The sequence below is a fragment of the Hypomesus nipponensis genome, chromosome 9, assembly GCF_054491055.1.
Source record: "Hypomesus nipponensis isolate SF chromosome 9, ASM5449105v1, whole genome shotgun sequence".
NCBI classification, from domain to species: Eukaryota; Metazoa; Chordata; class Actinopteri; order Osmeriformes; family Osmeridae; genus Hypomesus; species Hypomesus nipponensis.
In genome coordinates, this window is record NC_140369.1 from 4,852,964 (window position 1) to 4,868,487 (window position 15,524).

A 15,524-nucleotide genomic window follows, 5' to 3' on the forward strand; every position below is an offset into this window, starting at 1 on the left:
TGTGGGTGAAGCATGGTTTCAGAGCGGCATGGTGTGCGAACCAGACAGCTTCCCCCTCAGGTTCCACTTCCTGTATTTGCTGGTGCACAGGACACATTCCATGTCCAAGGAGGCAGAGAGAGACTGTGTGGTGAAGAAAGATTCTCAGGAGAAAGCGATAGGATGATTGTTTGCAGGCTGCTCTATCAGTAAGAAGTCCAGTCTGTTTAGTCATGTGTTTCGAGGAGCCAAGATCTCACCCCGGAATGGATGATGAAAGAAGCAACCAAACGTGTGACGTATCAACAGGTTCAATACAAATGTGTGGTGAGATGCTTTCGCTCAGTGTCTGCTAAAGGAATGTGTTACACAAAATGAAAGCATCAAGGCAACAACAATCTGAAAACTTGTAAAAGAGTCTGCTCTCCACGTTTGGTCACAATGTAAAGATTTGTATTGACGTCACCATGACAACGTCGTCAGACGCGGGAAATCATAAACAAGAAAATTTCATCCCACTGGTAATCTACAATGAAAAGGAAACTTGATGTGGCCTCTGGGGAAACCTCCACCATGAAGCCCTCCTCCTATCCTCCCCTCCTCCTTCCCTCCCCTCCTCCTAACCTCAGCTATGCTCCCCTCCTCCCCTCCTCCTCCTCCCCCCCTCCTCCCCTCCTTCTCCTCCACCCCCATCCTCCTCCTCCTCCTCCCCCTCCCCTCCCCTCCTCCTCCTCCCCCTCCTTTCCTCCTCCTCCCCTCCTCCTCCCCCTCCCCGCCTCCTCCTCTTCCTCCTCTCCTCCTCCTCCTCCTCCTTCCCCCCCCTCCTCCTCCTCCTCCCTCCCTCCTCCTCCTCCCCTCCTCCTCCTCCCCCTCCTCCCCCTCCCCCCCCTCCCCCTCCCCCTCCCCCTCCCCCTCCCCCTCCCCCTCCCCCTCCCCCTCCCCCTCCCCCTCCCCCTCCCCCTCCCCCTCCCTCCCCTCCTCCTCCTCCTCCCCTCCTCCTCCCCCCTCCTCCCCTCCTCCTCCCCTCCTCCTCCTCCACTCCTCCTCCCTTCCTCCTCCTCCTCCTCCCCCCCATCCTCTTCCCCCTCCCCTCCTCCTCCTCCCCACATCCTCCTCCTCTCCTCCTTCCCTGAACATAGCGCTCCTTGGAGTGTACGGATGACATGTTTGTGACATTCATCACAATCCAAGATTGTGGTTGAGGCCTACATTGCGTTTCATTACGATGTTTTTCTACGTTCTCCCAATCAGTCAGACAAACAGGAAGTAAATCAGCCTGTCAGCCGAGGTTAATCCTCCATGTGGTTTCTTATCAGTTGGAGAAGGGGCTTGGGGGGAGGGGATTGGGGGGAAGGGACTTAGAATGTACCATTTTATCAGAGAGGGAATGGGGAGGTGGTGAGGTAGAGTTGTGAGGTAGATGTTGGTCTTGTTCTCTCTGTGCTTTGAGGATTGCGAGGAGGGGGGCGGAGGAGCAGGGGGGTCTTGGAGTCTCTCTACAGCACATTAAAGGTTATTACACATCATCATGATGATCTGGTTTCACAACTGGATGCCAGCACTAGTCTCAACACATCCCTTCCTGTTCACTGGAGAGACACAGGGCAAATTCTCTTTCACTCTCTCACTCTCTCACTCTCTCACTTTCTCACTCTCTCACTCACACTCACTCACACTCACTCACTCACACACATTATAAAAAATATTCTGTCATGCATGTATATTAAAATCAAATAATCTATATCTAAACCCAGATTATTAGGTAACATGTAGGCAATATCAATGTTTTGTGGTATGACCTTCATTACTCAGTTGGAACAGATGGTAATGAGAAGTAAGAGTGAAATGAGACACAGATCTTGATGTGAGTTCCACAGGAGGTGAAAATGCAACACGTTCTCCTAACTAGCAAGCTTAGCAGAAATAATTTCCAGAAGGGCTCAGGAAACTGATTTGACCCCCTTCTAACAAGGCAGAGGAATAAATAAAGGACTTTAATCATTCAGCATGACACCTAAATGTATCACAAGTAGCTTATCTTTCCATGACACTTATATGAATATCCTGTAGCATCTATAAACTGCCCCATGCCCTCTGGTATCAATGATAGGTGAGAGGACACTGTCAGATAAAACCATTTATAGCACACAGTTCTCAATAGTCATTGGTCTATCCACAATCATGATACAGACATGCAACGGTCCCATGTCTCTTCTGTGAAGAGAAATCTGTAGGCAAGGAATTCTGAACACAGTATCATTTTATACAGAATAAAAGGTTAAACAAATATTGTTATCTTATAGATTAGGTTACAAATGATGTTGCACATCACCTGAATCCAGATCTGTTGATCTTCTGATCTAGCTGGCCAATTGAAAACCTATTTGTCATGAAAGACAAAATGGAGGAAAGGCACATGTACAGTCATTGTAAGCAGTGTTGGGTGTAACTTCTGTAACTTACTCTACAGCAAGTAACTAAGTAACGTAACTTGTTACTTTACAAGGAATGTAACTAGTAACTGTAATTAGTTACTTTAAAAAGTAACGTTACCCAACACTGATTGTAACTAAGACCTGCCTTTATGATGACAATCCCAGAAAGGCACTGACATATGAACCCTTGTTTCCAGTTTCAAGTGAAACTGCATCCAGCTGTAAGGCCCTAGAAGTCTAATGTAGCCATCTCTTGAAAGGGCTTTGTAGTTTTGTCTGAGTTTAACTGTCAATGCCCGAGTGGTGATTAAGGGGAAGCATTTATTTATTTGCCTTGTTTAAAAAAATAAAAGATGGGTTTAATAATCTGGCAAATTGAGTCATTTTATTTTGCAGTTCAAGGCCAGGTGCACAGACTGTGCTGTGGAGATGTTTTTGCCAATCCAGCAATGTGTCAAAAGGAGTTTGGACTAATAACATCCCCTTTTTTCCAAAACATATTTGGACTCCAGCTAGTCTCCATTGTTGCTAGAGTTTACTATTTCATAATGTCTTAAAAACAACATCAAGCCCTATTGTCAACAAAACATAAGTAGATGTTGTTCTTGTATGTCTTGCTTGGTGAGACTGTGAGATTTACAGGTGTGTTGGATTATATTAAAGAGTTAAAGTAGGCTATATCCAGTTGTAGTTTGAGGTCACTGTATTTCATTATCTGATTAAAATGTCACTAGTCCCACAACCCTATCTGGGTTTTAAAGATTGAATGCTTTCCAATACCCCTGACTAAGCATTCGGTGTTCATTAATGCATAACCTTTTCCTCAATGAACAAAATATCCTTGCAGTTAAAATAAATGTTTTATTTTGTTGTAACAACGTGAGTGTCTCAACCAAAACTACAAAGTCCTCTCAAGAGATGGTGGAGGCTACATTAGACTTCTAGGGCCTTACAGCTAGATGCAGTTTCACTTGAAACAAGGGTTCATCTGTCAGTGCCTTTCTGGGATTGTCATCATAAAGGCAGGTCTTAGTTACAATCAGTGTTGGGTAACGTTACTTTTTAAAGTAACTAATTACAGTTACTAGTTACATTCCTTGTAAAGTAACTAGTTACGTTACTTAGTTACTTGCTGTAGAGAGTAAGGCGTTAAGTTACTTTTGCGTTACATTAAGAAAAGTCTTTCATTTTTAAGACAGTGACATTGTAACGCGTTACAGTAGTCAGACTACTTTTGTTTGGTAACGAGTAATTTAACGCGTTACTTGTTAATTGAATGAATCCGTTACTAGTTCCTTGTTCAAACAAGTAACGCGTTACTTAATTTAGTCTTTTGGTTGCGAGCACTCAGCACGTAGCTAAAAGTATAGGAAAGTTGAGGCTACTTTTCGCTAGGTACCTACGAAAATGTCTTAATCTGCTTGACAGGTGGGTTCCCCTTTGTTCTTTTGGTGCGCAGTCTCACAAGCCCAATTTATCCGGCCGTCATGGAGCCAACCAGCTAAATAGTTATTTAAGACTTGCATGTACAGGCCTACGTAACGTCACATCAAATAATGTCTTCCAAAACTAATGCATACACCCCAAAAATTTGCCTGAAATCGCGTCCAAAACGCATTCTAGTGCTTACACATGAGCACCCCGGAACAAAGTCTGTGAAAAATACTACATCACTATAAGTAATGTATACTATAAATGAAGCGGTTAGGGAGTCGGGCTATTAATCAGAAGGTTGTTGGTCCTTGGGCAAGGCACTTCACCCTACTTTCCTCGGGGAGAATGTCCCTGTACTTACTGTAAGTCGCTCTGGATAAGAGCGTCTGCTAAATTACTAAATGTAAATGTATAAGTGCACGTACCCATGACCCATCAGGACATAACAGGAAAATCCTCCTGTTGTTCCTGGTTATCGCCATGCTTGTCTCTTCTTTTTCTCCCTTCCTCTCCTTCCTATGTCAATCCCCCCCCTGTCTCCCTCCCTTCATGACAGAAAGCTGAAAGGGAAGAGTATACTTAAGATACACAATAGTTTATACATAATAGTTTACTTTGAGTAAAGTAAAAACAGCTGGCTACCCATTATGCCCCGCATCAGATTCAAGACCCTGGTACTGACCTTCTGAGCTATGAACGGGACTCCACCTGACTACATCAAGTCTCTCCTCCTGCCTTACACCCCCACCCGCCACCTACGGTTGTCTTCTGACAACCGTCTGGTGGTCCCACCTCTCAACAGAGCCCGCTCCAAACCCAAGCTCTTTTCCTGTCTGGCCCCCCAATGGTGGAATCATCTCCCCGTCTTCCATCAGACACACAGACTGTCTCTCCACCTTCAAAAAAAGGCTAACAATACACTTGTTCCGGGAGTACAACGGTACTTAAGAATTGTTGGATCAGATGTTAGTTTATTTCCTCCAATGACACTTATTGAGGCACTTGTTGCTCTTGTTGGAACTACTTGTACTCGCTGTGATTTATATTATTGTTGCTTGCTTTCCTGCAGGTACACTTTCGAGGATCATGTCGTTTAATTGTAATTTGTTTAACTACATGCCCTTCTGGTTCTACCCATTATCCAGTCTTTACAGTAAGTACAGGGAAATTCCCCCCGAGGCAAGTAGGGTGAAGTGCCTTTCCCAAGGACACAACGTCATTTTTTGCACGGCCGGAAATCGAAAAGGAAACCTTCTGATTAATAGCCCGATTCCCTAACCGCTCAGCCATCTGACCCCATCTCATATCTTTTGTAGATGGTTGACCTCTCCAGAGACACGCATGCACACAGAAGTTATCTTGTTTGTTTTATATCTCTTTTCTAGCTGAGGGAGAAGGGTGGATATAGTGTGACCTCATCTATTTATTTATTTGTTTGTTGATAAAATCCATTTCATCTATTACATTTATTCATTTAGCAGACACTCTTATCCAGAGCGACTTACAGTAAGTACAGGGACATTTTCCCCAAGGCAAGAAGGGTGAAGTGCCTTGCCCAAGGACACAACGTCATTTGGCACGATCGGGAATCGAACCAACAACCTTCTCATTAATAGCCCGACTCCCTAACCGTCCGACTCCCTAACCGCTCAGCCATCTGACCCCCTCATCTGCTACAAGCTGCAAACACACAGTAAACAAGGTCTGCTCTAAGATCCACAAGCCGTGCTGTTATGTCAGGGTCTCCTGTGGCCCATAGCAAACATCTCTGACGTGCTTTTTTCTTAATTTGTTCAATATGACGCTCGTGACGTCTTACACATGGGATTAATAAATATTTGCAATGAACGGGGTCAATATGATAAATTTGAATATTGCTGATAAGATAACTTAGCCTGGCTGCCAGCCCAATTTAGCCCCGTCCACAAAAAAATGTGGTCGGGAAGTTGGGTCTGGAGGGGCTCGTATTGGGGACAAACTATATAAAACCAGGATCTGGGCGGACCCATGAAATTGCCAGGGCGGGCTTTATACGATGATGGACAGATGATCAACAGTAACGTAATCAACAACGTCAAGAAAAAGCGCTTGGGTTGAATTTGTTTTCAACAAACAACATATTACGTTGCTCTGATTGGTTGTAGGTCTATCCAATTGAGCGAAGAGGCATTTGTTGTACGAGTTCGGTTGAAACACGCCCCATAGTCACAGCCCAACGGAGAGTTATCAGACTCATAATCTGATTAGAATTATGAGTATGACAACGTCAGGCTAAAGATAAGTACTATCAGAGTGACATTTGACCAGACGGTCAAAGAAAGGGGGTTTTGGACAAACCCAAACATGCCACCTCCACTCTAATCTACACGCATCCAAAAACATTCCAGAACGTGTAGAATATACCCAAGTAGTCTTCCCACACTTCCTAACCCCCAAACACACACATACACAGAGGTTCATCACCCGCCAAATACCGATGAAGCTAAATTACACAAAGCAGGAGAGTAAGATAGTTATAGAGAAACCAGTACTGAAGTGCTCAGTTCACATTGGTGACAAAACTGTGTTAGGTCGATGTTGCAGCACTCCTTCATTATTTACTTTTGTAAAAAACTTTTAGAGGACATAATGAGGAGGTTTTGTCTAACTTTGCTGTTGCTGGAAAGGAAGCAGGAAACATCACAACTGGTGATTCAGGCTTCCTGAACACAATTTATTTTCTCTCCTGTTCTGCTGCATGTTTCATTGACTGAATAAGGGGCGAATCTAGGTTCCCACTTTTGGGGGGGCTAAGCCCCTAAATAAATTATTTTTCCTTGACCCAGCAAAACCATGGGGTCTGGGGGCATGATCCCCCCAGAAGACATTTTTGAAAAGATCCTTTTAAATAGTGTCCTCTAGTGGGTTATCATAAGAGAAATTAACATATTTAGATTTAAAATATCATTAAAACAAATTATAAAATTGGGGGGGGGGGTCATTAAACTTTTGGGGGGGCTCCAGCTCCTGAATGTGCTCCTGCTTGGATGTTCTGCGTTGGCTCACACGCAAGCACATATGCACGCACACACACAGTGGCTGATTACAAACACAAATGTAAAATAATTTTCGAGACAAGGACACATTTTAGGCAATAATTGTTCAATCAATGATAAACAGCAGACGACGTAAGCTATAGACCTACTAAAAAGGTGCAACATGCCCCAAGTGCACTCTCTGCCGTTATATCGTTCTTCCTTTCTCTACTCCTCTCACACATACACACACACTGGAGGCAGGGCGAAAACAGAGGAACATCATTCCCCTTCTGATCACGCACGACAAAGAGCTGAACAGTTCTGAAACGTTCTACAAGATGTAAGTACCTTCTGTAACACTGTAAAACAATGTTCGTGTTTAGAGATGACTTAATACGCCGTGTGGTTGGATATCAGAAGTGGAACGCAACAAAGACACTTACGAAGAAAAGTTACAACGTTGTTGCAATCAGCCTCACAGTTGGGATAGCGCAGCTTTTAGTCACCGTTGCCTAACTTTATAACGGGCTACAGTTTTATAAATCGCAGCTCATGTTTACTTTTCCCATGTTTATTCGGTCTGTTAAATGGATATGCTACACGATTGTGAGGGTTAAGATATATAGTTTAATAGTTAATGTGAACCCACTCTGAGGGAAAGGGAGAACTGTCTTGAGAAACTTTTGTCCATCGTCATCGTCGTTTAAGCCCAGTTGCCACATTTGGACACATTTAATGTAAAGCAAAAAAAAAACAAAAAAAAAACGTAGGCCTACAAAACTAAATAACGAATTACAGCGATTTAAAAACCACAACGAATATAGTAGAAGCTAATTCTCGAATGCAGCTTTCGAGCGATCATGCTGGTCGGTGAGTGATTGGTTTAACGCGAATGAACAAAATGTCTGCGATACGGTCCGTTAATTGTCAACCATGTCTATCGTGTACTATCTTGGGGGCTCTCATGATGTTCATACTGAACTATTCTGAAATCAAACGCACACACCCACGTCATCCGGATTCGTTGTGTGTTATCATATGGTTCCTTTCATAGCAAGGCAACGACTCGGTTCTTCTACAGGCATGCTGTTCGGTAACGGTTGAGTCAGACCAGCATTACTTCACTCTACTACTCTATAAACGGCACAAGACTCACCCTTACTGACTATGCAGAAGATGCATTGGCAGTGTTTCCCACAGATAGTGAGAAAGACGCGTAAGTGACAGAGAGACGGAGGGAGAGCAAGGAAAGGAAATGCAGCTGAACGAATATGCTGCGTGTTTTAACCCAAACAGTGTTAAAACATTTTTTTTTGACGAAGCGCAATTTGTGGCGCCGGTGTTGATTCTGTGGCGCACCGCCACGAATTAGTCTGTGTAGGAAACACTGATTCACTCGTTATACTGACGGATGTGTCAGCTGTGTCTAGCTTAGCTGGTGGAAGGCGACAGGAAGCTCTTGTAGAAGTTTTCTCCTGCCCAACAGTGTCTACTGGGGTTGTTAACCTGACTGAGTAGAGACTAGCTTACTTCCAAAACATGTGCTTGTGACCATTGACTGTCAGAGTTACCATATGGCCCACCCAGCTCCTTATATTTTGCTCCAGAACAGCTGTAGAGTTTATGAATGCTAGAGATGTCAGCCTAGAATTGAATCTTGTTGTGTAGAACCTACACATCTGAACCTACCAGCAGGGACTGTGGCCAGCGCTTTCAGCTGTTCAAAATTCCAGCTCTCTCTGTTTAGGGTGGGGGTGGGGGGGGGGTTCTGTGTGTGTCTGTGAAGAGTTGATCTTTTTTCAACACAACAAGAAATGGGTGGCCTTCGACTTGTGTGCCCTACAACTCCTCCCCCTCTGAAACACACTTCCACAACCGTCTAAGATAACGTAACTCCCAACTCAGCCAACTGAAAACCTCAAGCCAACAGACATTTTAACACTCCCTTGAACAGTCTGGATGCAGTAACTCTCCCTCCCGTAGACATTGCGATGCTCACCTCTAAAAAATATTCCCACCTCTTAGCTAATGTCTACACTCTCACACCCAGCTGAGTCATGTTGTGTGATCGTCTCAATTAGCTTAGAATAGATTTGGGGGGGATTTTCATGCCCTTTCAGGTCGCCATTTTTGGTTCTGTTACTCTTATTATTGTTATCCCATTGTTCCAGAAATTTCTCTTCTCACAAGTTTCTGCTGTACTTCCAGGGCCTGTGTGTAGACATCTGTTTTTGACCCTCGTCATTGCCAGTCGGTCAAAGAACTGGTCTCTGGGTGCCAGATGTATCCTTATACCTTCTGCTCTCTGTACTTAAGGGGAAAGGTTACACTCCTAAATCCTAAATTCTGGTGTGTGGGTCACTTTTCAATTGGGTCAGTTTTATAGAGAGCCTTGTATAGGCCATAGAACTGCACCAGACAGCCAGCCAGTTTCCTTCTTTCTGAAGGGAGTGTGAATGAGAAATATTCTGGCTCTAGCTAAGAGTATCAGCCAATCGGAGCCACAATTAGACCCGGTCAGCCAATCAGAAGTGAGTGTTTGAGTTTCTGAAAGGCTATGGTAAGCAGTACTATGCTGGGATATTGTCCCACCCCAACTGAAGCATAATTCACGTGAGCTTTAGAATTGAGAGCTCTGTTTGGTTGAGATTAGAGAGGCTAGTGTGATCCTGGAGATTACCTGGAGATAACCTAACTCAGTGCATGTGTGTTCAACTAAACATGTTTAAATACTTTGAGGAAAGACTTCCCCCCTCTGCTTGTCTGTGTGTCTTTACTTCATGGTCCAGCCCCCTTGTCCGTGCGTTTGGGCCGAGCTAGAGAGAGGAGAGGAGGACACAGAGGAGGAGACAGAGAGGGGAGACAGAGGAGGAGACAGAGGAGGAGACAGAGGAGGAGACAGAGAGGGGAGACAGAGGAGGAGACAGAGATAGACGGAAGAAACACGGAGAAGAAAGAGGGCCCGAACGAGTCAATGATGAGTCCAGATGGAAGTTGCACGGAGAGGGAGAGCAGGGGTCAGTCAGCAGCGTGCTAACCAGGATGTTTGTGCCTGCTCTCAGCCTGGTGTTGGGTTTCCAATTCAATTAAACTTCCTTGTCATATGTACAGGATACACAAGTATGCAAGTACAATGAAAAGCTTTGTGCCACTGAGCTACCTACAACAGTGCAGTTTTTAATAATCAAATAGATGGTAGTGGACAATAATAACAAAAGTTAAAAGATGATTAAAAAAATAACACTGTTTGCAGGCTGTTTCTAGGTTGTATACTGGCTGTTATTATGGATATGTTCTGAGTGCCAGCCAGAAGGAACCTCAGCCTGATTCTTTGTCGCAAGCTGCAGTAGAGCTGACTGGTGTGTGTGTGTGTGTGTGTGTGTGTTCTCTAGGGGCAGGGAACAATGTTCCTCATGCTAACCCAAACACTGGAGTGAATCATGAGGGGAATCCACCAATGAGAGGCCTTCATTTCCTGTGACGGTGTACCTCATTTCCAGACTGCCCCCCCCCATCACTATGGCCTGATGGGTAACCCCCTCCCCATCCTGTAGCCCTCTCTCTGGCCTCACCTCTTAGCAAGTCTTACCCTAGCCCCACTACCCCAGGCTTCCAGCCATTACCCCTCCCTAGACTGTCTCTTTTCAACCCCTAGTCCAGCCACTACCCCAGCCTCTCTCCAACCCCATAGCCACTACCCCAGCCTCTCTCCAACCCCCTAGCCACTGCCCCAGCCTCTCCAATCTCTAGCCTGTCCCTACCATCATGCTGCTGAAGAGGAAGTTGTGTGTAGCCGCCGTGTTCTGCGGCATTCTGTTCCTAATGATCGCCACCCACACCATCCAGAGGAACAACATCCCGTCCCTGCCCCGCCCCCTGGGCCTCGCCAACGGCCCCGCGTCCTCCAGTCCCACCCCAGCTGTACGAGGACCGGACGGAGGCAAGCAGGCCCAGCCCTCGTCGCTCCCCAGCCCCGGGCCCTCCAGCCTGAAGACGGACCCGGCTGTGACCAGGGTGTGTGGCTGTCCATCCTGCGTGGGTGACGTGGGGACGTCGGAGTGGTTCGGCAAGCGCTACGACCCCAAGCAGCAGCCCTTCCTGTCAGATCATGGTGGCAGCCTCAACCCCCTGGACCTGCGCTGGTGGCTGGTGAGAACACTTCTGCTACGCTACGCTACGCTACGCTACTTTATGCTGTGCTATGCTGCCGACTGGTGAGACCACTGCTGCTATGCTAAGCTATGCTACACTATGCTATGCTACCACTACCATAGTCAGTGCTTAAGTTAGACTACACAATTCTACATTATCCTATGCTACATTACACTAAAATGCAATACACTATAATACTAGTACACAAGCTATCCTGTTAGCAGGTCTTCTGTGAGTCCTCAGGCCCCTGCTAACATCATTTGAACTTCTTCCGCTCTGTCTAACTGGGAACATCTGGGAAAGCTCAGAAAGACTGAGAGAGATACAGAGAAGAAAGGAGGAAGAGGAAGGGAGGGTGGAGTGGGTGGGGGAGGGTGAGACGTAGAGGGAGGAGGGGGATGAGACAGCGAGCTGAGAGAGAACATCTTGGTCTGTGTCTGTTTCTCCTATCAGGGCCAAATGTCATTAAACCCACCATATTGGATTCCTCGCTCCTCGCCATGGTGATTACTGACCAAACCTCATCTCCCAAAGGGAGAGGAAGAGGGAGAGGGAGGGGAGGAGAGATTGATGAATAGAAATGACAGAAGAGAAAGAGACGTGGGCAGATGGGAAGGAGAGACACGCCTCAGAAATATTCCCAGCCTCAGCCCCAGTTCCTGCCCCAGCTCCAGCATTCATTATCTTTTGATCTAACACAATTACAGACTCTCGGGGTTGGAAAGCTGTAGTTAAACCGAGGCTAAAACAAGATCTGTATTGTAGGGTGATATTTTAGACTGTGTGCAATGACCCCCCCCCCCCCCCCACACACACACACACACACACACACACCGATCCTGCAGGAATGCCAGAGCGGGGTATTGATCGGAACAGAGGTTAGGCCGAGATGGCACACAGAGCACACACACACCTCACTGAGGTCGGGGCACAGAGTCCTCCCTGTGTTTGTTAGGGGTTGTGTCATCCTCTTTTATCTGCTTAAGTCAATGCGACAGTAGAGACTTGACAAGGGTCTGAGAGAGAGCAAAGTGTAACCAGCTGTGTCTCACCCACAGGCTCTTCAACGCTCCGGTGATGACCAGACTCTACAGGAAGTCAAGGAGAAGATGTTCCAGGTCATTTCCTCTCCCTCGCTGGATGTGGTGCCCCACCCCAACCAGTGCCGCACCTGTGCCGTGGTCGGTAACTCTGGCAACCTGCTGGGGGCTCGCTACGGAAAGCTGATCGACACACACAACACCGTCATACGGTACGCCCCAACACGCTAACGTGACACGTTAACGTGACATGCTAACAATAAATCATCCTCATCGACATTGAGGATTAACATCTACGTTAATTGCAGCAACATGCAAGGGTTATGAGAATGACCATCTGGATCCTGTTTGTTCTTCCTGTTGGACTTTGCTTGAGGGCATTCACTAAAAGTACACATACCCTCTCATTTACCTCGCTCTCTCCTTCCATTGTTTTCTCTCCCCGTCTTCATGTCCTCTTCTTCTCTCTCTCCCTCTTCCAGGATGAACAAGGCTGTCACGGTGGGCTTTGAGGAGCATGTGGGGAACAGAACCACACACCACTTAATGTATCCGGAGAGTGCGGTTGATTTATCAAACGGGGTACACCTGGTCCTGTTGCCCTTCAAGCTCCGGGACTTGCAATGGGTCGCCAGCGCTCTGTCTACGGGAGAAATTAAAACGTACGCAGTCCTAATCTCTCAAGCTCTCTCAAGCTTACCAAGCCCAAACCTCTACCACTAACCCCACACTCATCCCTGAGCAACACCACTAACCCCACACTCATCCCTGAGCAACACCACTAACCCCACACTCATCCCTGAGCAACACCACTAACCCTAAAAGCTTTCCTTTCCTTCTGTGTGTGTTCAGGACCTACATGAGGGTTAAGGACCGCGTCCATGCTGACAAGGACAAGGTAAGACTGAACCCCTTCCCCAAACACCGTTCCTGCCGGCCTGACCTCTAACCAATCAGAGCGGAGCGGGGCTGACTCATAGGTGGAAATCCCGGGGGGGACAGGGGGGACACGACCCCCCCCATCCTGGGAAAAATATGAGTTGTCCGCCCCAATAAATCACTATAAACATAAGGAAATGTCAATAATAGTAATAATATACATTTAACATATTACAATGTAAGCTGTGTTACAACAGTAGTTTTGGTGTCCCCCTCAGGAATTGCTCTTGAGAAAATGTCATATAATTGTGTGTGTGTGTCCCCCCCCCCCCCAAATTGAAAACAGATTTTCACCAATGGGCTAACTCTCCAGCTGTGTGTGTGTGTCCAGGTGATCGTGGTCAACCCGCTGTTCTTCAAGTACGCCCACGACAACTGGAACGAGGCCCACGGCAGATACCCGTCCACTGGAATGCTTGCCATCATCTTCGCCCTTCACATCTGTGACCAGGTCCGAGGCCTACTCAGGAAGGGAGGGGGAGAGAGAGTGTGTGTGTGTGTGTGTGTGTGTGTGTCTAAGCGTGTCTTTGACCCCTCCAGGTGAGTGTTTTTGGCTACGGGGCAGATCAGCATGGGAACTGGCACCACTACTGGGAGGAAAACCGCAACGCCGGAGCTTTCCGAAAGACGGGCGTCCACAGCGCCGACTTCGAGACGCAGGTCATTCATAGGCTGGATGACGAGGGGAAGATCCGCCTCCACACTTGATTGACAGGTAAAGGAGGACCAAGGCCATCGAGGGATATGAAAACCAGTTTTTTTTTTCAGCCTCTCTGACCTCCCAACTATCTGCTCTCTCTAGCTACTTCTGTGGGCCACTGTGCAACTTTAAACATGGATGCCTCAGAACTACAAACATGGAGGGCACTTTCCTGGAGTGGAAGAGGAAGCAGAGTAGCTCCTTGTCCTGATTTATTTGACTTTCCTGCTTTTAAAACTGGAGGGAGAAACCACATCATCACTTTATCCCATCCCTCCATTCCACCCTGTATCACAAAGGGTAAAACCACACCAATTTTATTATATTTTTTAATTTTTACTTGCGGGTGGACTAATTGTGAGCCAAAGTTTACGGTAGTGGAGTGCTGAATAACTGGGGAACTGTCCAGATTCTGGACTCGAGAGGATATGAGCCAATCATGCCGAATTTTCAGTATGCTGTACTTAAAAAAAAAAAAATCTTTTGTAAATAACTTTTTGGTTGTTTACTTCAGATGTAGATCTGATCTCTCTGGTTGTTTAAAGGGTTTAAAACTCACATTCTACCGTCCTGATGAACATGTCGGCACAGAGCCACAAGTATGAAGTGGGTCAGGAAGTATGTGCCTTATAAGACAGACGTCACTTAATCCTTTCCAATGGCTGTGTTTTTAAAGATTGTTTTCGAAAATGTGAATGTATTAGACCTATACCTGATGCTCTGCTCAATCACAACGTCCACATTTCATGCTTTTTTTCTGTTATTGGGTAATAACTGAGGACACAGCGAAACCACACGATCTGTAGGGGTTAAAGACAACCATATCGTCATGACAGCGATGAAGCCGTTTTATTAATGCATGGTAATAGCATGACCACTGACGACTGTGACAATCTCCTTCTATGAAGAATAAAAACCTTATTGTTACCCAGGACGACTCAAATCCTAAAACATCTCCAGGTAGCTCTAGTACAATCATGCTTTAAATTCAACAAGTCAGACTCACACAAATATATAATCCATGTCCTAAAACAACACATCATTCTGGGATACATTATTTTAGAAAAAAATAAAACCACTCTTATCCAGTGTGTATTCAAAGGTGACCGGTAGAAAATAGAAAGAAGCGGGTCTCTGCTTTCACTGAAACACGCAGGCTTGACACCAACCCTCTCTGCTCCAGCTAGTTCCACTGCTGTGCAAACCAGTAGGACAACAGCAGCCTTCACAAAGTGTCTTGGAGCCTTTTGACACTGAGATGGTAGAGGACTTTAGTATTACTGCTGGGCCAGTGTCCAAATCCCCAAAGACCTCCTTCCCTCTGACACTCTGTCTGTCTTTTTCACACACATACACACACACTCTGTCTCTCACACACACACAGACACTCTGTCTCTCACACACACACACACACTCTGTCTCTCACACACACACACTATATACTGTCCATACAGTGTATACTTCTAGAAGAGCTGGTGATGCTTTGTGAAGCCAATGTTTTCATCTTTATTGTTTAATGCACTTTCCTGTTCCTGTGGTGGACGTCCTACCATCACACTGAATACCTGTGGTCTTCTGAGGAAATGTACCTTAATGTGCCTTTGATTTGTGTGTGTGTAGAAAATGGCATTATACATAATGTATTGAATTGTTCATAATTGACCATTAAACTGCTGCCTTTTCTATATATATAAATATATTTGTATATATGTATATATAGAAAAGCATAAGACCAATCAGCCTTCAATGATGATTGACCAATCACCACCCTCTTTATTATTGTCCCGTCGCAACAGATATGTGTTCATGACTCAGAGGTTTCCTGAGG

General features: G+C 45.8%; 1 protein-coding gene across 2 annotated transcripts; it reads left to right on the forward strand.

Moving 5' to 3' along the window:
* Positions 1–7,073: 7,073 nt before the first annotated feature.
* On the forward strand, positions 7,074–15,432 carry st3gal8 (ST3 beta-galactoside alpha-2,3-sialyltransferase 8). Of its 2 annotated transcripts, XM_084706288.1 has the most exons (9): positions 7,074–7,205; positions 9,655–9,882; positions 10,258–11,014; positions 12,076–12,269; positions 12,540–12,719; positions 12,910–12,955; positions 13,328–13,447; positions 13,537–13,711; positions 13,799–15,432. In XM_084706288.1, the coding sequence occupies exons 3-8, from the start codon at positions 10,631–10,633 to the stop codon at positions 13,702–13,704; spliced, it is 1,092 nt and encodes a 363-aa protein (XP_084562414.1). In that variant the 5' UTR covers positions 7,074–7,205; positions 9,655–9,882; positions 10,258–10,630; the 3' UTR covers positions 13,705–13,711; positions 13,799–15,432. The 2 variants fall into 2 exon arrangements, with proteins under 2 accessions (XP_084562414.1, XP_084562413.1); XM_084706287.1 differs by lacking the exon at positions 9,655–9,882.
* The last annotated feature ends 92 nt before the right edge of the window (positions 15,433–15,524 follow it).

Excerpts from the sequence above, each read along its gene's own strand:
- st3gal8 (XM_084706288.1), top strand. The coding sequence starts at position 10,631 with ATGCTGCTGAAGAGGAAGTTGTGTGTAGCCGCCGTGTTCTGCGGCATT. Across the intron at positions 12,270-12,539 it reads ACACACAACACCGTCATACG|GATGAACAAGGCTGTCACGG; the intron begins GTACGCCCCAAC and ends TCCCTCTTCCAG. Across the intron at positions 12,956-13,327 it reads TCCATGCTGACAAGGACAAG|GTGATCGTGGTCAACCCGCT; the intron begins GTAAGACTGAAC and ends GTGTGTGTCCAG.